Source organism: Gallus gallus, chromosome Z (genome assembly GCF_016699485.2).
Source record: "Gallus gallus isolate bGalGal1 chromosome Z, bGalGal1.mat.broiler.GRCg7b, whole genome shotgun sequence".
NCBI classification, from domain to species: Eukaryota; Metazoa; Chordata; class Aves; order Galliformes; family Phasianidae; genus Gallus; species Gallus gallus.
The window spans coordinates 61,640,738-61,662,292 of record NC_052572.1 but is presented as its reverse complement, the minus strand read 5'-3'; the positions used below and the strand labels follow the sequence as shown (position 1 = coordinate 61,662,292).

The window sequence follows — 21,555 nt, the reverse complement described above, 5'->3', positions numbered from 1 at the left end:
AAAGGCGGCGCTGAAGCAGCCACCCTGTTCCATCCCCACGTGACGGTTGTGCTTCCAAGCGGCAAAGAAAATAAACCGTGAAGAGAGTCCACACATATTGGCTTCATTCTTCAGTGGACCAGCCCGGGCACAAAGCCTCTCTCAGGTGCAGCAACAGAGAAGACGTCCCCATAGCCACCAGCATCAGAGAAGACGTCCCCACAGCCAGTCCCAAAGACGGTGCAGAAGCGGCCGTGTCCCATCCCCACGTGATGGCTGTGGTTCCAAGCAGCTAAGAAAATAAACCTTCAACATACTCCACATGTGTTGGCTTCATTCTTCTCTGCTTGTCCTGCGGTGGGCACTGTTAGGGGCTGAGACCGCAGCGTTGTCTTCTCCCCAGCACCTTCCCAGGTGGAGTTATCTTTAGATTTATCTGTGCCTGTGACAGAGGGCTGCGAGCCCACAGGCCCACCAGTCCGAACAAAAGGGGCTACAGAGGGGTGCCAACAGTTTACAGCCCAGTTCAGCCAGCTGCTGTGATATAACGGGGGCAGGGACCCACAGACCCACAACCCCGGGAAAGGGGAAAGGGGAAAACTGGGGAAGGGCACGGAGACGGGAGACAGGCCTGAAACCAAAACAGTGGCAATGATGTGAGGAGGAAAGACGGTTTCCCAGATCATAGAATCACAGAATCATAGAATCACAAGGTTGGAAGGGACCTGCAAGATCAGCTAGTCCAATCGTCCTCCCATTACCCTTGCTACCACAAGCCACTAAACCATATCTCGTAGCTCCTCATCCAGGATGAGGACAGGAGAACAGACTGAAACAGAAAAGGACACAGCTAAGATGTTAGCAGAAATACAGGAGTGCTGTAGAAACGCTTACTTACTGAGCATCTGTCAGCAGTGTCAGTGATTTTCCCTTGGCCATGTGCCAAACACTTAAAATCTTCTTCATTCCTATACTACTTGCCATGTAAACTGAGGTCATATGCTAGTTTCTATGGCGCTATTCTGTGTTCATTTCACTCCTCTTGCTATCGATCCTTGAAATAATGCTCTAGGTGTGGGTGAGAGGAGTGGGTTACATCCCACTGTTCCAACGGAACAAGTGCAAGACCTCCTCATGAAGCTGAATGCATGAAAGTGAGCCCGTGGGGCCAGATGATATCCATCCTAGGGCTCTGAGAGAGAGGGCTGATGTGGTTGCCGAGCCGCCCTCCATCGTCTTGGACAAACCATGGCTGTTGGGTGAAATCCCCAATGACTGGAAAAAGGGAGACGTTACTCCCATTTTTAAGAAAGGGAGAAAGGATGACTCAGGGAACTACGGGCTGGTGAGCCTCACCTCTGTGCCTGGGAAGATCGTGGAGCAGATCCTCCTGGTTACCATGTTAAGGCACATAGGAGACAAAGAGGTGATCCGAGGCAGCCAGCGTGGCTTCACCAAGGGCAGATCGTGCCTGACCAATCTGGTGGCCTCCTGTGATGGAGTGACGGCAACAGTGAACAGGGGAAGGGTGACGGATGCCATCTTCCTGGACTTCTGCAAAGCCTTTGACATGGTCCCTCACCACATCCTTCTCTCTAAATTGGAGAGGCACGGATTGGAAAGATGGACTGTTCAATGAACTAAGAACTGGTTGGCTGGTCGCAGCCACAGGGTTGCGATTGATGGTTCTATGTCTGGGTGGAAGCTGGTCACCGGTGGCGCCCCCCAAGGGTCGTCCTTGGGACCGGCGCTCTTCCCCAGTTTTATCAGTGACACAGACGATGGAATCGAGTGCACCCTCAGCAAGTGTGTAGACGACACCAAGCTGAGCAGTGCAATTGATACACCGGAAGGAAGGAAAGGCATCCAGAGGGCCTTGGGCACACTGGAGAAGTGGGTCCACGTGAAGCTCATGAGCTTCAACAAGGCCAGATGCAAGGTGTCGCACTTGGGCCGGGGAAAACCCAGGTATCTCTATAGGCTTGGGGAGGATCTCCTTGAGAGCAGCCCCTGTGGAGAAGGGCTTGGCGGTCCTGCTAGATGAGAAGCTGGACGTGAGCCAGCAGCGTGCGTTTACAGACCAGCCGTCTATCATCTGTGAAAAGTCATGGAGAACAGGAGAGATGCCTGAAGACTGGAGGATAGCCAATGTCATTTTAATCTTCAGAAAGATCAGCAAGAGGGACTCAGGCAACTATAGGCCAGTCAGTCTCCCATCCATCCCGGGGAAAGTGTTAGAACTACTTATTCTGGATATCATCTTGAAGCAGGCGGAAAAAAAGGAAAAAAAAAAAAAAATTATCCAGAGTAGTAAGCAGAGATTTGCTAAGAAAAAACAGTGCTTGACTACTGTGGTAGCCTTTGTAGATGTCATGTCATGACTGGCTGGGTAGGTGGCTTAGTAGCCTGGCTTAATGCTGGATCTGATAGACATTTTGAATCGCAGGATCCTGGAATGGCTTGGGTTGGAAGGGACATTAAAGTCCATCAGGTTCCAAACTCCTGCAGTGCGTTGGTTGCCACCCACTAGGTCAGGCTGCTTGGAGCCCTAACCAGTGAGGCCTTGAACATCTCCACAGAGGGAGGCTCTCTAGACGTGGGGGCTCTCCCATCAGCTGGATGAGCAGGGATGCTCCAGTGTGACTCTAGGACTGCAGCCCTGGACAAGGGACAGCTCCTCTCCTGTCTCTGGCATGGTGCCCGTTGACCTGCCAGCAGGTCAAAGAAAGCAGACCTCGGAAGTTTGCCTGAAGCACTTTGTATGCAGGCTTGAAGGGAATCATGCCCTTCCTATGCCACTTTGCCTCGGGGAATTGTATGAGGGTTGAAGCTTTGATGTGTGAAGGCTTGGATAGGAAAGGATCCTAAAACCCACCCAAGCCCAAGTGCCTGCCATGGGAGCGCTGCCACCCAGCAGGTCAGGTTGGAACAGGGCCCTGTCCAACCTGGCCTGGAGTGTCTGCAGGGATGGGCACCCACGGCCTCTCTGGGCAGCTGTGCCAGGGCCTCACCACCCTCCGAGTGAGGAATTCCCTCTCACAGTTCCCCTGGCCTCCACTTTTCTCAGGTCAAAACCGCTCCCCCTTGTCCTCTCACCATCAGACCATGGAAAGTCAGTCAGCACACGCACTAGAAATGCTGGCTGTGCTGTCGACCCGCAGACCTTTACTAGACTCTCTGCTGTGACGCCCCGGCACAAGCGCGGTGCGAAAGGCCTGAGGGAGGCCATGCTTGCTCCCTGCTGGTGCAAGCACCCTGCTGATGCAAGCACCCTGCTGATGCAAGCACCGGGCCCAACGCTCTGTGCTGCCCACAGGAGCTGCTGCCCTCTTGTGTGGGTGCCACGCCCTCAGCCCTGTGAGGTGGTGGCCGTGATGTCACAGTGGTGTCAGGGAGCGGCCATTGTGACACGCGGGGCTGGGAGCAGAGCAAAGGCTGCTGGGCTGGGGCCGTGCTCAGTGCGGCCTGGTGAGGCGTGGAGAGAGCAGCGACTCTCTTGTTTCTCGCCATCGATGCCGAACATGTCTGGAAGGAAGAAGGAGGCCCCCAAGTCTGGGAAGCCAGGTGGGAGCACCGTATCCCTGCACGTGGCTCCCTGCTGCCAGGCACAGGGCTGCTTGGGGTCTGCCTGCGGCTGGGAGGAGAGGAAGGGGCGGGCAGGGGCTCCCCAGTGCTGCGGGCAGGCGGGGCCGTTCTGCTCCTTGGGCAGGGGGCACAGCTTCGGCTATGGCTGCTCACTGGGACTGCTGGACCTGCGATGCCCCCTTCCCCTCCACCCCCTCCAGCCCTACCCCTCAGCCGACACAGCAGGCCTGGAGCAGGCCCCGGGGACAGCCCCCAGGGACACCCGGCCCTGCCAGGTGCTCACCGCTGCTCACGGTTGCTCTCTCCTTCCTCTCCAGTGTGCATGCTGTGCCGCAGGGCACGGGTCGACCCGGACATCTGCGGGCAGACATCTGCCGATGGTGGGCTCTGTGCCCACCGCTTCTGCTTGGTGAGTTCCCTCCAGAGCTAGGGCTCCTGCCGGGGATGCTCACTTGCTTTCTGGCTTCACGAGATCCCGCTCTTTTCTCTCCTACAGTTCTTTGCCAACGGCCTTTTGAAATGGAAACGCCCTACGGGGGGAATTTTTGGCTTCCCCCCGGATGCCATCCAGCACACAATCCAGCTGGCAGACCAGAAGGTGAGGACCTGAACAGAACAGGGAGGTTGGTGCTGGCAGAGACTCACACCAGCTTCACCTTGGCCCAGAAAAAGTGATTGCGGCCCTTCCAACCGGCTCCAGGACATAGGCCCACCACAGCAAACGAGCCTTGTCTGCCTGGCCGCTCCGCAGAGTGTGAGGCAGCAGTGCCCACACCCTGTGCCCTGCCCAGAGCAGTGGGGCCGGCCGCGGAGGCCCTGAGCCCATCACTGATGGGGGCTGCTTTGCTCTTTCCAGCGCTGCTTTGTCTGTCGTGGGAAGGGAGCTGCCATCAGCTGCGCAGAGACAGGCTGTGAGCGCAGCTTCCATCTGCCCTGCGCCGAGAAGGGGGAATGCGTCACGCAGTACTTTGGGCAGCACAGGTAAGGGCTGTCAGCAGCAGCCAAGCTGCCGTTCCTCCCTGTTCCTCCCAGGGACGAACATGCAGCCACACCTCCCAGCACCCTGCCACAGCCCAGGCCTGGTGCTCCTTCCTGGTTCTCTGCCCTCCTCACAGCACTTCTCACCTTGCCCACCCCTTCTGTCCTCCTGCCCAGGTCCTTCTGCTGTGAGCATCGCCCTCGGCAGGCAGCGGAGGCAGCTCCATCTCACAACACTCTCTGCGTCATCTGCCTGGAGCCCGTGGGGGACAGCACGTCCTACCACACCATGGTGTGCCCGACGTGCAAACAGGCCTGGTTCCACCGGGGCTGCATCAGGGTAGGAGCCCTCCCCTCGCCCGGTGGGCACGGCCAGTGCTCAGCAGCACCCAGCCTCGCTCACGCTCATGCTGCTTGTGCTTCTCCTGCAGAAACAGGCCATGCATGCTGCCACCATGCTCTTCGTCTGCCCTGTCTGCAGAGGAAAAGCGCGATTCCGTGCCAAAATGGCTAAGCTGGGGATCCAAATTCCAGTCAGGTTAGTGTCCTTCTGCCCGGCTCTGCGGACACTCAGGCGCAGGTGCTGTGCCTGCCCAGGAGCTGCCCTGGCAGGCCGGGTCCCTTGCCACCCTGCGAGCGTTGGTCTCAGCTTCATGGAGAAACTGGGAATGAGCTCAAGGTGGATGAGCAGGGATGCCCTGGATCTGCCTCACGCCTACGGTAGCGGGGGCTCATCACATTCCCCCTCTTCTCTGGCAGACGACCATCTTGGTGGGACGATGAAGCGTACCAGGCGCTGCGAGAAAGGCACAGGCGCTGTGACGTCAGCATCTGCTATTACCGAAGAGGCAGGGAGGAGGCAGAGGAACAGGGGTGAGTGACCTCTGCAGTCCTCTGGGGCTCTGTGTGGGATCTCAGCCTCACCACAGGCTGGGGGAGCAAAGACTGAGCAGCAGAGCCATGCTGGCTGCTCCCTGCCTCAGTTCACTTCGTCCTCACAGCCACAACCCATTTGCTTCCCCAGGCTCTGGCAGCTGCTCCTCTGCCGCTCCTGTGCCGCAAATGGCACGCACTGGTACTGCTCCTACTGGTACAGCAGAGGAGGCACCTGGGAGTGCGATACCTGTGCTGGTGAGGCCATTGGTAAGAGGCAAAGAGCTGCGTGCCGCGGGACTGGGGCCAGGCAAGGCCTGGCAATGGGTGCTCAGGGTGGCCTTGCCACAGTCTCTGTGCCCCATGGGGGATGGCAGCCGGTCTTGCCCTGGGGCTGGAGGTTCATCCTGCTGACCTTCCTGTCTCTCCCTACAGCGTCCCGCCGCAACTACGACCTCGGCATCCCCAGCACTTCCAGCCAGATGGCACCGGGGCCATCCCCGGCAGCTGCACCCAGAAAGCATCCCAGGCAGCGGGGGACTGGCCGCACAAGAAGCCGTTCCCCATTGCAAGGTCGGGCCTCAGGCTCCCAGAGTCGGCCCCGAAGATGCCGTGGCACCAGCCGTACAACAGCCCGAGGTGCTCAGAGCAGCACTCGCACCTCGGCCAGACCAGCACCACCGAGGTCCTCGAGGGCTTCCCCTCTGCCTGCACGCAGGAGGCAATCCAGGCAGCGAGGGCGGGCCCACACTCGAAGCCGATCCCCAGTGGGGCGTCGCGCTTCGACTTCCCGCAGCCGGCCCCGAGGAGGCCGTGGGAGCCGGTCCAGGCAGCGGGGACCGGCCCGGGCACCAAGCCGCTCCCGGGCCCAACATCGCAGAAGACGTCCCCGCAGCCGGTCCCAAAGGCGGCGCTGAAGCAGCCACCCTGTTCCATCCCCACGTGACGGTTGTGCTTCCAAGCAGCAAAGAAAATAAACCGTGAAGAGAGTCCACACATATTGGCTTCATTCTTCAGTGGACCAGCCCGGGCACAAAGCCTCTCTCAGGTGCAGCAACAGAGAAGACGTCCCCATAGCCACCAGCATCAGAGAAGACGTCCCCACAGCCAGTCCCAAAGACGGTGCAGAAGCGGCCGTGTCCCATCCCCACGTGATGGCTGTGGTTCCAAGCAGCTAAGAAAATAAACCTTCAACATACTCCACATGTGTTGGCTTCATTCTTCTCTGCTTGTCCTGCGGTGGGCACTGTTAGGGGCTGAGACCGCAGCGTTGTCTTCTCCCCAGCACCTTCCCAGGTGGAGTTATCTTTAGATTTATCTGTGCCTGTGACAGAGGGCTGCGAGCCCACAGGCCCACCAGTCCGAACAAAAGGGGCTACAGAGGGGTGCCAACAGTTTACAGCCCAGTTCAGCCAGCTGCTGTGATATAACGGGGGCAGGGACCCACAGACCCACAACCCGGGAAAGGGGAAAGGAGAAAACTGGGGAAGGGCACGGAGACGGGAGACAGGCCTGACACCAAAACAGTGGCAATGATGTGAGGAGGAAAGACGGTTTCCCAGATCATAGAATCACAGAATCATAGAATCACAAGGTTGGAAGGGACCTGCAAGATCAGCTAGTCCAATCGTCCTCCCATTACCCTTGCTACCACAAGCCACTAAACCATATCTCGTAGCTCCTCATCCAGGATGAGGACAGGAGAACAGACTGAAACAGAAAAGGACACAGCTAAGATGTTAGCAGAAATACAGGAGTGCTGTAGAAACGCTTACTTACTGAGCATCTGTCAGCAGTGTCAGTGATTTTCCCTTGGCCATGTGCCAAACACTTAAAATTTTCTTCATTCCTATACTACTTGCCATGTAAACTGAGGTCATATGCTAGTTTCTATGGCGCTATTCTGTGTTCATTTCACTCCTCTTGCTATCGATCCTTGAAATAATGCTCTAGGTGTGGGTGAGAGGAGTGGGTTACATCCCACTGTTCCAACGGAACAAGTGCAAGACCTCCTCATGAAGCTGCATGCATGAAAGTGAGCCCGTGGGGCCAGATGATATCCATCCTAGGGCTCTGAGAGAGAGGGCTGATGTGGTTGCCGAGCCGCCCTCCATCGTCTTGGACAAACCATGGCTGTTGGGTGAAATCCCCAATGACTGGAAAAAGGGAGACGTTACTCCCATTTTTAAGAAAGGGAGAAAGGATGACTCAGGGAACTACGGGCTGGTGAGCCTCACCTCTGTGCCTGGGAAGATCATGGAGCAGATCCTCCTGGTTACCATGTTAAGGCACATAGGAGACAAAGAGGTGATCCGAGGCAGCCAGCGTGGCTTCACCAAGGGCAGATCGTGCCTGACCAATCTGGTGGCCTCCTGTGATGGAGTGACGGCAACAGTGAACAGGGGAAGGGTGACGGATGCCATCTTCCTGGACTTCTGCAAAGCCTTTGACATGGTCCCTCACCACATCCTTCTCTCTAAATTGGAGAGGCACGGATTGGAAAGATGGACTGTTCAATGAACTAAGAACTGGTTGGCTGGTCGCAGCCACAGGGTTGCGATTGATGGTTCTATGTCTGGGTGGAAGCTGGTCACCGGTGGCGCCCCCCAAGGGTCGTCCTTGGGACCGGCGCTCTTCCCCAGTTTTATCAGTGACACAGACGATGGAATCGAGTGCACCCTCAGCAAGTGTGTAGACGACACCAAGCTGAGCAGTGCAATTGATACACCGGAAGGAAGGAAAGGCATCCAGAGGGCCTTGGGCACACTGGAGAAGTGGGTCCACGTGAAGCTCATGAGCTTCAACAAGGCCAGATGCAAGGTGTCGCACTTGGGCCGGGGAAAACCCAGGTATCTCTATAGGCTTGGGGAGGATCTCCTTGAGAGCAGCCCCTGTGGAGAAGGGCTTGGCGGTCCTGCTAGATGAGAAGCTGGACGTGAGCCAGCAGCGTGCGTTTACAGACCAGCCGTCTATCATCTGTGAAAAGTCATGGAGAACAGGAGAGATGCCTGAAGACTGGAGGATAGCCAATGTCATTTTAATCTTCAGAAAGATCAGCAAGAGGGACTCAGGCAACTATAGGCCAGTCAGTCTCCCATCCATCCCGGGGAAAGTGTTAGAACTACTTATTCTGGATATCATCTTGAAGCAGGCGGAAAAAAAGGAAAAAAAAAAAAAAAATTATCCAGAGTAGTAAGCAGAGATTTGCTAAGAAAAAACAGTGCTTGACTACTGTGGTAGCCTTTGTAGATGTCATGTCATGACTGGCTGGGTAGGTGGCTTAGTCGCCTGGCTTAATGCTGGATCTGATAGACATTTTGAATCGCAGGATCCTGGAATGGCTTGGGTTGGAAGGGACATTAAAGTCCATCAGGTTCCAAACTCCTGCAGTGCGTTGGTTGCCACCCACTAGGTCAGGCTGCTTGGAGCCCTAACCAGTGAGGCCTTGAACATCTCCACAGAGGGAGGCTCTCTAGACGTGGGGGCTCTCCCATCAGCTGGATGAGCAGGGATGCTCCAGTGTGACTCTAGGACTGCAGCCCTGGACAAGGGACAGCTCCTCTCCTGTCTCTGGCACGGTGCCCGTTGACCTGCCAGCAGGTCAAAGAAAGCAGACCTCGGAAGTTTGCCTGAAGCACTTTGTATGCAGGCTTGAAGGGAATCATGCCCTTCCTATGCCACTTTGCCTCGGGGAATTGTATGAGGGTTGAAGCTTTGATGTGTGAAGGCTTGGATAGGAAAGGATCCTAAAACCCACCCAAGCCCAAGTGCCTGCCATGGGAGCGCTGCCACCCAGCAGGTCAGGTTGGAACAGGGCCCTGTCCAACCTGGCCTGGAGTGTCTGCAGGGATGGGCACCCACGGCCTCTCTGGGCAGCTGTGCCAGGGCCTCACCACCCTCCGAGTGAGGAATTCCCTCTCACAGTTCCCCTGGCCTCCACTTTTCTCAGGTCAAAACCGCTCCCCCTTGTCCTCTCACCATCAGACCACGGAAAGTCAGTCAGCACACGCACTAGAAATGCTGGCTGTGCTGTCGACCCGCAGACCTTTACTAGACTCTCTGCTGTGACGCCCCGGCACAAGCGCGGTGCGAAAGGCCTGAGGGAGGCCATGCTTGCTCCCTGCTGGTGCAAGCACCCTGCTGATGCAAGCACCCTGCTGATGCAAGCACCGGGCCCAACGCTCTGTGCTGCCCACAGGAGCTGCTGCCCTCTTGTGTGGGTGCCACGCCCTCAGCCCTGTGAGGTGGTGGCCGTGATGTCACAGTGGTGTCAGGGAGCGGCCATTGTGACACGCGGGGCTGGGAGCAGAGCAAAGGCTGCTGGGCTGGGGCCGTGCTCAGTGCGGCCTGGTGAGGCGTGGAGAGAGCAGCGACTCTCTTGTTTCTCGCCATCGATGCCGAACATGTCTGGAAGGAAGAAGGAGGCCCCCAAGTCTGGGAAGCCAGGTGGGAGCACCGTATCCCTGCACGTGGCTCCCGGCTGCCAGGCACAGGGCTGCTTGGGGTCTGCCTGCGGCTGGGAGGAGAGGAAGGGGCGGGCAGGGGCTCCCCAGTGCTGCGGGCAGGCGGGGCCGTTCTGCTCCTTGGGCAGGGGGCACAGCTTCGGCTATGGCTGCTCACTGGGACTGCTGGACCTGCGATGCCCCCTTCCCCTCCACCCCCTCCAGCCCTACCCCTCAGCCGACACAGCAGGCCTGGAGCAGGCCCCGGGGACAGCCCCCAGGGACACCCGGCCCTGCCAGGTGCTCACCGCTGCTCACGGTTGCTCTCTCCTTCCTCTCCAGTGTGCATGCTGTGCCGCAGGGCACGGGTCGACCCGGACATCTGCGGGCAGACATCTGCCGATGGTGGGCTCTGTGCCCACCGCTTCTGCTTGGTGAGTTCCCTCCAGAGCTAGGGCTCCTGCCGGGGATGCTCACTTGCTTTCTGGCTTCACGAGATCCCGCTCTTTTCTCTCCTACAGTTCTTTGCCAACGGCCTTTTGAAATGGAAACGCCCTACGGGGGGAATTTTTGGCTTCCCCCCGGATGCCATCCAGCACACAATCCAGCTGGCAGACCAGAAGGTGAGGACCTGAACAGAACAGGGAGGTTGGTGCTGGCAGAGACTCACACCAGCTTCACCTTGGCCCAGAAAAAGTGATTGCGGCCCTTCCAACCGGCTCCAGGACATAGGCCCACCACAGCAAACGAGCCTTGTCTGCCTGGCCGCTCCGCAGAGTGTGAGGCAGCAGTGCCCACACCCTGTGCCCTGCCCAGAGCAGTGGGGCCGGCCGCGGAGGCCCTGAGCCCATCACTGATGGGGGCCGCTTTGCTCTTTCCAGCGCTGCTTTGTCTGTCGTGGGAAGGGAGCTGCCATCAGCTGCGCAGAGACAGGCTGTGAGCGCAGCTTCCATCTGCCCTGCGCCGAGAAGGGGGAATGCGTCACGCAGTACTTTGGGCAGCACAGGTAAGGGCTGTCAGCAGCAGCCAAGCTGCCGTTCCTCCCTGTTCCTCCCAGGGACGAACATGCAGCCACACCTCCCAGCACCCTGCCACAGCCCAGGCCTGGTGCTCCTTCCTGGTTCTCTGCCCTCCTCACAGCACTTCTCACCTTGCCCACCCCTTCTGTCCTCCTGCCCAGGTCCTTCTGCTGTGAGCATCGCCCTCGGCAGGCAGCGGAGGCAGCTCCATCTCACAACACTCTCTGCGTCATCTGCCTGGAGCCCGTGGGGGACAGCACGTCCTACCACACCATGGTGTGCCCGACGTGCAAACAGGCCTGGTTCCACCGGGGCTGCATCAGGGTAGGAGCCCTCCCCTCGCCCGGTGGGCACGGCCAGTGCTCAGCAGCACCCAGCCTCGCTCACGCTCATGCTGCTTGTGCTTCTCCTGCAGAAACAGGCCATGCATGCTGCCACCATGCTCTTCGTCTGCCCTGTCTGCAGAGGAAAAGCGCGATTCCGTGCCAAAATGGCTAAGCTGGGGATCCAAATTCCAGTCAGGTTAGTGTCCTTCTGCCCGGCTCTGCGGACACTCAGGCGCAGGTGCTGTGCCTGCCCAGGAGCTGCCCTGGCAGGCCGGGTCCCTTGCCACCCTGCGAGCGTTGGTCTCAGCTTCATGGAGAAACTGGGAATGAGCTCAAGGTGGATGAGCAGGGATGCCCTGGATCTGCCTCACGCCTACGGTAGCGGGGGCTCATCACATTCCCCCTCTTCTCTGGCAGACGACCATCTTGGTGGGACGATGAAGCGTACCAGGCGCTGCGAGAAAGGCACAGGCGCTGTGATGTCAGCATCTGCTATTACCGAAGAGGCAGGGAGGAGGCAGAGGAACAGGGGTGAGTGACCTCTGCAGTCCTCTGGGGCTCTGTGTGGGATCTCAGCCTCACCACAGGCTGGGGGAGCAAAGACTGAGCAGCAGAGCCATGCTGGCTGCTCCCTGCCTCACTTCACTTCGTCCTCACAGCCACAACCCATTTGCTTCCCCAGGCTCTGGCAGCTGCTCCTCTGCCGCTCCTGTGCCGCAAATGGCACGCACTGGTACTGCTCCTACTGGTACAGCAGAGGAGGCACCTGGGAGTGCGATACCTGTGCTGGTGAGGCCATTGGTAAGAGGCAAAGAGCTGCGTGCCGCGGGACTGGGGCCAGGCAAGGCCTGGCAATGGGTGCTCAGGGTGGCCTTGCCACAGTCTCTGTGCCCCATGGGGGATGGCAGCCGGTCTTGCCCTGGGGCTGGAGGTTCATCCTGCTGACCTTCCTGTCTCTCCCTACAGCGTCCCGCCGCAACTACAACCTCGGCATCCCCAGCACTTCCAGCCAGATGGCACCGGGGCCATCCCCGGCAGCTGCACCCAGAAAGCATCCCAGGCAGCGGGGGACTGGCCGCACAAGAAGCCGTTCCCCATTGCAAGGTCGGGCCTCAGGCTCCCAGAGTCGGCCCCGAAGATGCCGTGGCACCAGCCGTACAACAGCCCGAGGTGCTCAGAGCAGCACTCGCACCTCGGCCAGACCAGCACCACCGAGGTCCTCGAGGGCTTCCCCTCTGCCTGCACGCAGGAGGCAATCCAGGCAGCGAGGGCGGGCCCACACTCGAAGCCGATCCCCAGTGGGGCGTCGCGCTTCGACTTCCCGCAGCCGGCCCCGAGGAGGCCGTGGGAGCCGGTCCAGGCAGCGGGGACCGGCCCGGGCACCAAGCCGCTCCCGGGCCCAACATCGCAGAAGACGTCCCCGCAGCCGGTCCCAAAGGCGGCGCTGAAGCAGCCACCCTGTTCCATCCCCACGTGACGGTTGTGCTTCCAAGCGGCAAAGAAAATAAACCGTGAAGAGAGTCCACACATATTGGCTTCATTCTTCAGTGGACCAGCCCGGGCACAAAGCCTCTCTCAGGTGCAGCAACAGAGAAGACGTCCCCATAGCCACCAGCATCAGAGAAGACGTCCCCACAGCCAGTCCCAAAGACGGTGCAGAAGCGGCCGTGTCCCATCCCCACGTGATGGCTGTGGTTCCAAGCAGCTAAGAAAATAAACCTTCAACATACTCCACATGTGTTGGCTTCATTCTTCTCTGCTTGTCCTGCGGTGGGCACTGTTAGGGGCTGAGACCGCAGCGTTGTCTTCTCCCCAGCACCTTCCCAGGTGGAGTTATCTTTAGATTTATCTGTGCCTGTGACAGAGGGCTGCGAGCCCACAGGCCCACCAGTCCGAACAAAAGAGGCTACAGAGGGGTGCCAACAGTTTACAGCCCAGTTCAGCCAGCTGCTGTGATATAACGGGGGCAGGGACCCACAGACCCACACCCCGGGAAAGGGGAAAGGAGAAAACTGGGGAAGGGCACGGAGACGGGAGACAGGCCTGACACCAAAACAGTGGCAATGATGTGAGGAGGAAAGACGGTTTCCCAGATCATAGAATCACAGAATCATAGAATCACAAGGTTGGAAGGGACCTGCAAGATCAGCTAGTCCAATCGTCCTCCCATTACCCTTGCTACCACAAGCCACTAAACCATATCTCGTAGCTCCTCATCCAGGATGAGGACAGGAGAACAGACTGAAACAGAAAAGGACACAGCTAAGATGTTAGCAGAAATACAGGAGTGCTGTAGAAACGCTTACTTACTGAGCATCTGTCAGCAGTGTCAGTGATTTTCCCTTGGCCATGTGCCAAACACTTAAAATTTTCTTCATTCCTATACTACTTGCCATGTAAACTGAGGTCATATGCTAGTTTCTATGGCGCTATTCTGTGTTCATTTCACTCCTCTTGCTATCGATCCTTGAAATAATGCTCTAGGTGTGGGTGAGAGGAGTGGGTTACATCCCACTGTTCCAACGGAACAAGTGCAAGACCTCCTCATGAAGCTGCATGCATGAAAGTGAGCCCGTGGGGCCAGATGATATCCATCCTAGGGCTCTGAGAGAGAGGGCTGATGTGGTTGCCGAGCCGCCCTCCATCGTCTTGGACAAACCATGGCTGTTGGGTGAAATCCCCAATGACTGGAAAAAGGGAGACGTTACTCCCATTTTTAAGAAAGGGAGAAAGGATGACTCAGGGAACTACGGGCTGGTGAGCCTCACCTCTGTGCCTGGGAAGATCGTGGAGCAGATCCTCCTGGTTACCATGTTAAGGCACATAGGAGACAAAGAGGTGATCCGAGGCAGCCAGCGTGGCTTCACCAAGGGCAGATCGTGCCTGACCAATCTGGTGGCCTCCTGTGATGGAGTGACGGCAACAGTGAACAGGGGAAGGGTGACGGATGCCATCTTCCTGGACTTCTGCAAAGCCTTTGACATGGTCCCTCACCACATCCTTCTCTCTAAATTGGAGAGGCACGGATTGGAAAGATGGACTGTTCAATGAACTAAGAACTGGTTGGCTGGTCGCAGCCACAGGGTTGCGATTGATGGTTCAATGTCTGGTGGAAGCTGGTCACCGGTCGTCCTTGGGACCGGCGCTCTTCCCCAGTTTTATCAGTGACACAGACGATGGAATCGAGTGCACCCTCAGCAAGTGTGTAGACGACACCAAGCTGAGCAGTGCAATTGATACACCGGAAGGAAGGAAAGGCATCCAGAGGGCCTTGGGCACACTGGAGAAGTGGGTCCACGTGAAGCTCATGAGCTTCAACAAGGCCAGATGCAAGGTGTCGCACTTGGGCCGGGGAAAACCCAGGTATCTCTATAGGCTTGGGGAGGATCTCCTTGAGAGCAGCCCCTGTGGAGAAGGGCTTGGCGGTCCTGCTAGATGAGAAGCTGGACGTGAGCCAGCAGCGTGCGTTTACAGACCAGCCGTCTATCATCTGTGAAAAGTCATGGAGAACAGGAGAGATGCCTGAAGACTGGAGGATAGCCAATGTCATTTTAATCTTCAGAAAGATCAGCAAGAGGGACTCAGGCAACTATAGGCCAGTCAGTCTCCCATCCATCCCGGGGAAAGTGTTAGAACTACTTATTCTGGATATCATCTTGAAGCAGGCGGAAAAAAAGGAAAAAAAAAAAAAAAATTATCCAGAGTAGTAAGCAGAGATTTGCTAAGAAAAAACAGTGCTTGACTACTGTGGTAGCCTTTGTAGATGTCATGTCATGACTGGCTGGGTAGGTGGCTTAGTCGCCTGGCTTAATGCTGGATCTGATAGACATTTTGAATCGCAGGATCCTGGAATGGCTTGGGTTGGAAGGGACATTAAAGTCCATCAGGTTCCAAACTCCTGCAGTGCGTTGGTTGCCACCCACTAGGTCAGGCTGCTTGGAGCCCTAACCAGTGAGGCCTTGAACATCTCCACAGAGGGAGGCTCTCTAGACGTGGGGGCTCTCCCATCAGCTGGATGAGCAGGGATGCTCCAGTGTGACTCTAGGACTGCAGCCCTGGACAAGGGACAGCTCCTCTCCTGTCTCTGGCATGGTGCCCGTTGACCTGCCAGCAGGTCAAAGAAAGCAGACCTCGGAAGTTTGCCTGAAGCACTTTGTATGCAGGCTTGAAGGGAATCATGCCCTTCCTATGCCACTTTGCCTCGGGGAATTGTATGAGGGTTGAAGCTTTGATGTGTGAAGGCTTGGATAGGAAAGGATCCTAAAACCCACCCAAGCCCAAGTGCCTGCCATGGGAGCGCTGCCACCCAGCAGGTCAGGTTGGAACAGGGCCCTGTCCAACCTGGCCTGGAGTGTCTGCAGGGATGGGCACCCACGGCCTCTCTGGGCAGCTGTGCCAGGGCCTCACCACCCTCCGAGTGAGGAATTCCCTCTCACAGTTCCCCTGGCCTCCACTTTTCTCAGGTCAAAACCGCTCCCCCTTGTCCTCTCACCATCAGACCACGGAAAGTCAGTCAGCACACGCACTAGAAATGCTGGCTGTGCTGTCGACCCGCAGACCTTTACTAGACTCTCTGCTGTGACGCCCCGGCACAAGCGCGGTGCGAAAGGCCTGAGGGAGGCCATGCTTGCTCCCTGCTGGTGCAAGCACCCTGCTGATGCAAGCACCCTGCTGATGCAAGCACCGGGCCCAACGCTCTGTGCTGCCCACAGGAGCTGCTGCCCTCTTGTGTGGGTGCCACGCCCTCAGCCCTGTGAGGTGGTGGCCGTGATGTCACAGTGGTGTCAGGGAGCGGCCATTGTGACACGCGGGGCTGGGAGCAGAGCAAAGGCTGCTGGGCTGGGGCCGTGCTCAGTGCGGCCTGGTGAGGCGTGGAGAGAGCAGCGACTCTCTTGTTTCTCGCCATCGATGCCGAACATGTCTGGAAGGAAGAAGGAGGCCCCCAAGTCTGGGAAGCCAGGTGGGAGCACCGTATCCCTGCACGTGGCTCCCTGCTGCCAGGCACAGGGCTGCTTGGGGTCTGCCTGCGGCTGGGAGGAGAGGAAGGGGCGGGCAGGGGCTCCCCAGTGCTGCGGGCAGGCGGGGCCGTTCTGCTCCTTGGGCAGGGGGCACAGCTTCGGCTATGGCTGCTCACTGGGACTGCTGGACCTGCGATGCCCCCTTCCCCTCCACCCCCTCCAGCCCTACCCCTCAGCCGACACAGCAGGCCTGGAGCAGGCCCCGGGGACAGCCCCCAGGGACACCCGGCCCTGCCAGGTGCTCACCGCTGCTCACGGTTGCTCTCTCCTTCCTCTCCAGTGTGCATGCTGTGCCGCAGGGCACGGGTCGACCTGGACATCTGCGGGCAGACATCTGCCGATGGTGGGCTCTGTGCCCACCGCTTCTGCTTGGTGAGTTCCCTCCAGAGCTAGGGCTCCTGCCGGGGATGCTCACTTGCTTTCTGGCTTCACGAGATCCCGCTCTTTTCTCTCCTACAGTTCTTTGCCAACGGCCTTTTGAAATGGAAACGCCCTACGGGGGGAATTTTTGGCTTCCCCCCGGATGCCATCCAGCACACAATCCAGCTGGCAGACCAGAAGGTGAGGACCTGAACAGAACAGGGAGGTTGGTGCTGGCAGAGACTCACACCAGCTTCACCTTGGCCCAGAAAAAGTGATTGCGGCCCTTCCAACCGGCTCCAGGACATAGGCCCACCACAGCAAACGAGCCTTGTCTGCCTGGCCGCTCCGCAGAGTGTGAGGCAGCAGTGCCCACACCCTGTGCCCTGCCCAGAGCAGTGGGGCCGGCCGCGGAGGCCCTGAGCCCATCACTGATGGGGGCTGCTTTGCTCTTTCCAGCGCTGCTTTGTCTGTCGTGGGAAGGGAGCTGCCATCAGCTGCGCAGAGACAGGCTGTGAGCGCAGCTTCCATCTGCCCTGCGCCGAGAAGGGGGAATGCGTCACGCAGTACTTTGGGCAGCACAGGTAAGGGCTGTCAGCAGCAGCCAAGCTGCCGTTCCTCCCTGTTCCTCCCAGGGACGAACATGCAGCCACACCTCCCAGCACCCTGCCACAGCCCAGGCCTGGTGCTCCTTCCTGGTTCTCTGCCCTCCTCACAGCACTTCTCACCTTGCCCACCCCTTCTGTCCTCCTGCCCAGGTCCTTCTGCTGTGAGCATCGCCCTCGGCAGGCAGCGGAGGCAGCTCCATCTCACAACACTCTCTGCGTCATCTGCCTGGAGCCCGTGGGGGACAGCACGTCCTACCACACCATGGTGTGCCCGACGTGCAAACAGGCCTGGTTCCACCGGGGCTGCATCAGGGTAGGAGCCCTCCCCTCGCCCGGTGGGCACGGCCAGTGCTCAGCAGCACCCAGCCTCGCTCACGCTCATGCTGCTTGTGCTTCTCCTGCAGAAACAGGCCATGCATGCTGCCACCATGCTCTTCGTCTGCCCTGTCTGCAGAGGAAAAGCGCGATTCCGTGCCAAAATGGCTAAGCTGGGGATCCAAATTCCAGTCAGGTTAGTGTCCTTCTGCCCGGCTCTGCGGACACTCAGGCGCAGGTGCTGTGCCTGCCCAGGAGCTGCCCTGGCAGGCCGGGTCCCTTGCCACCCTGCGAGCGTTGGTCTCAGCTTCATGGAGAAACTGGGAATGAGCTCAAGGTGGATGAGCAGGGATGCCCTGGATCTGCCTCACGCCTACGGTAGCGGGGGCTCATCACATTCCCCCTCTTCTCTGGCAGACGACCATCTTGGTGGGACGATGAAGCGTACCAGGCGCTGCGAGAAAGGCACAGGCGCTGTGATGTCAGCATCTGCTATTACCGAAGAGGCAGGGAGGAGGCAGAGGAACAGGGGTGAGTGACCTCTGCAGTCCTCTGGGGCTCTGTGTGGGATCTCAGCCTCACCACAGGCTGGGGGAGCAAAGACTGAGCAGCAGAGCCATGCTGGCTGCTCCCTGCCTCACTTCACTTCGTCCTCACAGCCACAACCCATTTGCTTCCCCAGGCTCTGGCAGCTGCTCCTCTGCCGCTCCTGTGCCGCAAATGGCACGCACTGGTACTGCTCCTACTGGTACAGCAGAGGAGGCACCTGGGAGTGCGATACCTGTGCTGGTGAGGCCATTGGTAAGAGGCAAAGAGCTGCGTGCCGCGGGACTGGGGCCAGGCAAGGCCTGGCAATGGGTGCTCAGGGTGGCCTTGCCACAGTCTCTGTGCCCCATGGGGGATGGCAGCCGGTCTTGCCCTGGGGCTGGAGGTTCATCCTGCTGACCTTCCTGTCTCTCCCTACAGCGTCCCGCCGCAACTACGACCTCGGCATCCCCAGCACTTCCAGCCAGATGGCACCGGGGCCATCCCCGGCAGCTGCACCCAGAAAGCATCCCAGGCAGCGGGGGACTGGCCGCACAAGAAGCCGTTCCCCATTGCAAGGTCGGGCCTCAGGCTCCCAGAGTCGGCCCCGAAGATGCCGTGGCACCAGCCGTACAACAGCCCGAGGTGCTCAGAGCAGCACTCGCACCTCGGCCAGACCAGCACCACCGAGGTCCTCGAGGGCTTCCCCTCTGCCTGCACGCAGGAGGCAATCCAGGCAGCGAGGGCGGGCCCACACTCGAAGCCGATCCCCAGTGGGGCGTCGCGCTTCGACTTCCCGCAGCCGGCCCCGAGGAGGCCGTGGGAGCCGGTCCAGGCAGCGGGGACCGGCCCGGGCACCAAGCCGCTCCCGGGCCCAACATCGCAGAAGACGTCCCCGCAGCCGGTCCCAAAGGCGGCGCTGAAGCAGCCACCCTGTTCCATCCCCACGTGACGGTTGTGCTTCCAAGCGGCAAAGAAAATAAACCGTGAAGAGAGTCCACACATATTGGCTTCATTCTTCAGTGGACCAGCCCGGGCACAAAGCCTCTCTCAGGTGCAGCAACAGAGAAGACGTCCCCATAGCCACCAGCATCAGAGAAGACGTCCCCACAGCCAGTCCCAAAGACGGTGCAGAAGCGGCCGTGTCCCATCCCCACGTGATGGCTGTGGTTCCAAGCAGCTAAGAAAATAAACCTTCAACATACTCCACATGTGTTGGCTTCATTCTTCTCTGCTTGTCCTGCGGTGGGCACTGTTAGGGGCTGAGACCGCAGCGTTGTCTTCTCCCCAGCACCTTCCCAGGTGGAGTTATCTTTAGATTTATCTGTGCCTGTGACAGAGGGCTGCGAGCCCACAGGCCCACCAGTCCGAACAAAAGAGGCTACAGAGGGGTGCCAACAGTTTACAGCCCAGTTCAGCCAGCTGCTGTGATATAACGGGGGCAGGGACCCACAGACCCACACCCCGGGAAAGGGGAAAGGAGAAAACTGGGGAAGGGCACGGAGACGGGAGACAGGCCTGACACCAAAACAGTGGCAATGATGTGAGGAGGAAAGACGGTTTCCCAGATCATAGAATCACAGAATCATAGAATCACAAGGTTGGAAGGGACCTGCAAGATCAGCTAGTCCAATCGTCCTCCCATTACCCTTGCTACCACAAGCCACTAAACCATATCTCGTAGCTCCTCATCCAGGATGAGGACAGGAGAACAGACTGAAACAGAAAAGGACACAGCTAAGATGTTAGCAGAAATACAGGAGTGCTGTAGAAACGCTTACTTACTGAGCATCTGTCAGCAGTGTCAGTGATTTTCCCTTGGCCATGTGCCAAACACTTAAAATTTTCTTCATTCCTATACTACTTGCCATGTAAACTGAGGTCATATGCTAGTTTCTATGGCGCTATTCTGTGTTCATTTCACTCCTCTTGCTATCGATCCTTGAAATAATGCTCTAGGTGTGGGTGAGAGGAGTGGGTTACATCCCACTGTTCCAACGGAACAAGTGCAAGACCTCCTCATGAAGCTGCATGCATGAAAGTGAGCCCGTGGGGCCAGATGATATCCATCCTAGGGCTCTGAGAGAGAGGGCTGATGTGGTTGCCGAGCCGCCCTCCATCGTCTTGGACAAACCATGGCTGTTGGGTGAAATCCCCAATGACTGGAAAAAGGGAGACGTTACTCCCATTTTTAAGAAAGGGAGAAAGGATGACTCAGGGAACTACGGGCTGGTGAGCCTCACCTCTGTGCCTGGGAAGATCGTGGAGCAGATCCTCCTGGTTACCATGTTAAGGCACATAGGAGACAAAGAGGTGATCCGAGGCAGCCAGCGTGGCTTCACCAAGGGCAGATCGTGCCTGACCAATCTGGTGGCCTCCTGTGATGGAGTGACGGCAACAGTGAACAGGGGAAGGGTGACGGATGCCATCTTCCTGGACTTCTGCAAAGCCTTTGACATGGTCCCTCACCACATCCTTCTCTCTAAATTGGAGAGGCACGGATTGGAAAGATGGACTGTTCAATGAACTAAGAACTGGTTGGCTGGTCGCAGCCACAGGGTTGCGATTGATGGTTCAATGTCTGGTGGAAGCTGGTCACCGGTCGTCCTTGGGACCGGCGCTCTTCCCCAGTTTTATCAGTGACACAGACGATGGAATCGAGTGCACCCTCAGCAAGTGTGTAGACGACACCAAGCTGAGCAGTGCAATTGATACACCGGAAGGAAGGAAAGGCATCCAGAGGGCCTTGGGCACACTGGAGAAGTGGGTCCACGTGAAGCTCATGAGCTTCAACAAGGCCAGATGCAAGGTGTCGCACTTGGGCCGGGGAAAACCCAGGTATCTCTATAGGCTTGGGGAGGATCTCCTTGAGAGCAGCCCCTGTGGAGAAGGGCTTGGCGGTCCTGCTAGATGAGAAGCTGGACGTGAGCCAGCAGCGTGCGTTTACAGACCAGCCGTCTATCATCTGTGAAAAGTCATGGAGAACAGGAGAGATGCCTGAAGACTGGAGGATAGCCAATGTCATTTTAATCTTCAGAAAGATCAGCAAGAGGGACTCAGGCAACTATAGGCCAGTCAGTCTCCCATCCATCCCGGGGAAAGTGTTAGAACTACTTATTCTGGATATCATCTTGAAGCAGGCGGAAAAAAAGGAAAAAAAAAAAAAAATTATCCAGAGTAGTAAGCAGAGATTTGCTAAGAAAAAACAGTGCTTGACTACTGTGGTAGCCTTTGTAGATGTCATGTCATGACTGGCTGGGTAGGTGGCTTAGTCGCCTGGCTTAATGCTGGATCTGATAGACATTTTGAATCGCAGGATCCTGGAATGGCTTGGGTTGGAAGGGACATTAAAGTCCATCAGGTTCCAAACTCCTGCAGTGCGTTGGTTGCCACCCACTAGGTCAGGCTGCTTGGAGCCCTAACCAGTGAGGCCTTGAACATCTCCACAGAGGGAGGCTCTCTAGACGTGGGGGCTCTCCCATCAGCTGGATGAGCAGGGATGCTGCAGTGTGACTCTAGGACTGCAG

General features: G+C 57.9%; 3 protein-coding genes and 2 non-coding genes across 5 annotated transcripts; all 5 read left to right on the top strand.

Moving 5' to 3' along the window:
* Positions 1-1,368: 1,368 nt before the first annotated feature.
* Positions 1,369-6,393, top strand: LOC101748432 (PHD finger protein 7-like). The gene is made up of 9 exons (XM_025145200.3): positions 1,369-3,543; positions 3,882-3,973; positions 4,061-4,162; positions 4,421-4,545; positions 4,720-4,882; positions 4,974-5,080; positions 5,302-5,415; positions 5,567-5,685; positions 5,851-6,393. The coding sequence occupies exons 1-9, from the start codon at positions 2,874-2,876 to the stop codon at positions 6,330-6,332; spliced, it is 1,974 nt and encodes a 657-aa protein (XP_025000968.2). The 5' UTR covers positions 1,369-2,873; the 3' UTR covers positions 6,333-6,393.
* A 2,186-nt stretch (positions 6,394-8,579) lies between these two features.
* On the top strand, positions 8,580-13,019 carry LOC101748373 (PHD finger protein 7-like). Its single transcript, XM_040655965.1, has 9 exons — positions 8,580-9,861; positions 10,200-10,291; positions 10,379-10,480; positions 10,739-10,863; positions 11,038-11,200; positions 11,292-11,398; positions 11,620-11,733; positions 11,885-12,003; positions 12,169-13,019. The coding sequence occupies exons 1-9, from the start codon at positions 9,192-9,194 to the stop codon at positions 12,648-12,650; spliced, it is 1,974 nt and encodes a 657-aa protein (XP_040511899.1). The 5' UTR covers positions 8,580-9,191; the 3' UTR covers positions 12,651-13,019.
* Positions 13,020-13,432: 413 nt separating this feature from the next.
* On the top strand, positions 13,433-19,320 carry LOC107049085 (PHD finger protein 7-like). The gene is made up of 9 exons (XM_040655964.2): positions 13,433-16,162; positions 16,501-16,592; positions 16,680-16,781; positions 17,040-17,164; positions 17,339-17,501; positions 17,593-17,699; positions 17,921-18,034; positions 18,186-18,304; positions 18,470-19,320. Exons 1-9 carry the CDS (start codon positions 15,493-15,495, stop codon positions 18,949-18,951), a joined length of 1,974 nt encoding a protein of 657 aa, XP_040511898.1. The 5' UTR covers positions 13,433-15,492; the 3' UTR covers positions 18,952-19,320.
* On the top strand, positions 14,907-14,984 carry MIR7479-1 (microRNA 7479-1). The gene has a single exon (NR_105646.1). It is a non-coding gene; the product is annotated as a microRNA 7479-1 (primary transcript).
* Positions 19,321-21,206: 1,886 nt separating the features above from the next.
* On the top strand, positions 21,207-21,284 carry MIR7479-3 (microRNA 7479-3). Its single transcript, NR_105648.1, has one exon. It is a non-coding gene; the product is annotated as a microRNA 7479-3 (primary transcript).
* The last annotated feature ends 271 nt before the right edge of the window (positions 21,285-21,555 follow it).

Excerpts from the sequence above, each read along its gene's own strand:
- LOC101748432 (XM_025145200.3), top strand. The coding sequence starts at position 2,874 with ATGGGAGCGCTGCCACCCAGCAGGTCAGGTTGGAACAGGGCCCTGTCC. Across the intron at positions 4,163-4,420 it reads TCCAGCTGGCAGACCAGAAG|CGCTGCTTTGTCTGTCGTGG; the intron begins GTGAGGACCTGA and ends TGCTCTTTCCAG. Across the intron at positions 5,081-5,301 it reads GGGATCCAAATTCCAGTCAG|ACGACCATCTTGGTGGGACG; the intron begins GTTAGTGTCCTT and ends CTTCTCTGGCAG.
- LOC107049085 (XM_040655964.2), top strand. The coding sequence starts at position 15,493 with ATGGGAGCGCTGCCACCCAGCAGGTCAGGTTGGAACAGGGCCCTGTCC. Across the intron at positions 16,163-16,500 it reads CCCCAAGTCTGGGAAGCCAG|TGTGCATGCTGTGCCGCAGG; the intron begins GTGGGAGCACCG and ends CTTCCTCTCCAG. Across the intron at positions 18,305-18,469 it reads CTGTGCTGGTGAGGCCATTG|CGTCCCGCCGCAACTACGAC; the intron begins GTAAGAGGCAAA and ends CTCTCCCTACAG.
- LOC101748373 (XM_040655965.1), top strand. The coding sequence starts at position 9,192 with ATGGGAGCGCTGCCACCCAGCAGGTCAGGTTGGAACAGGGCCCTGTCC. Across the intron at positions 10,292-10,378 it reads GTGCCCACCGCTTCTGCTTG|TTCTTTGCCAACGGCCTTTT; the intron begins GTGAGTTCCCTC and ends TCTCTCCTACAG. Across the intron at positions 11,201-11,291 it reads TCCACCGGGGCTGCATCAGG|AAACAGGCCATGCATGCTGC; the intron begins GTAGGAGCCCTC and ends CTTCTCCTGCAG.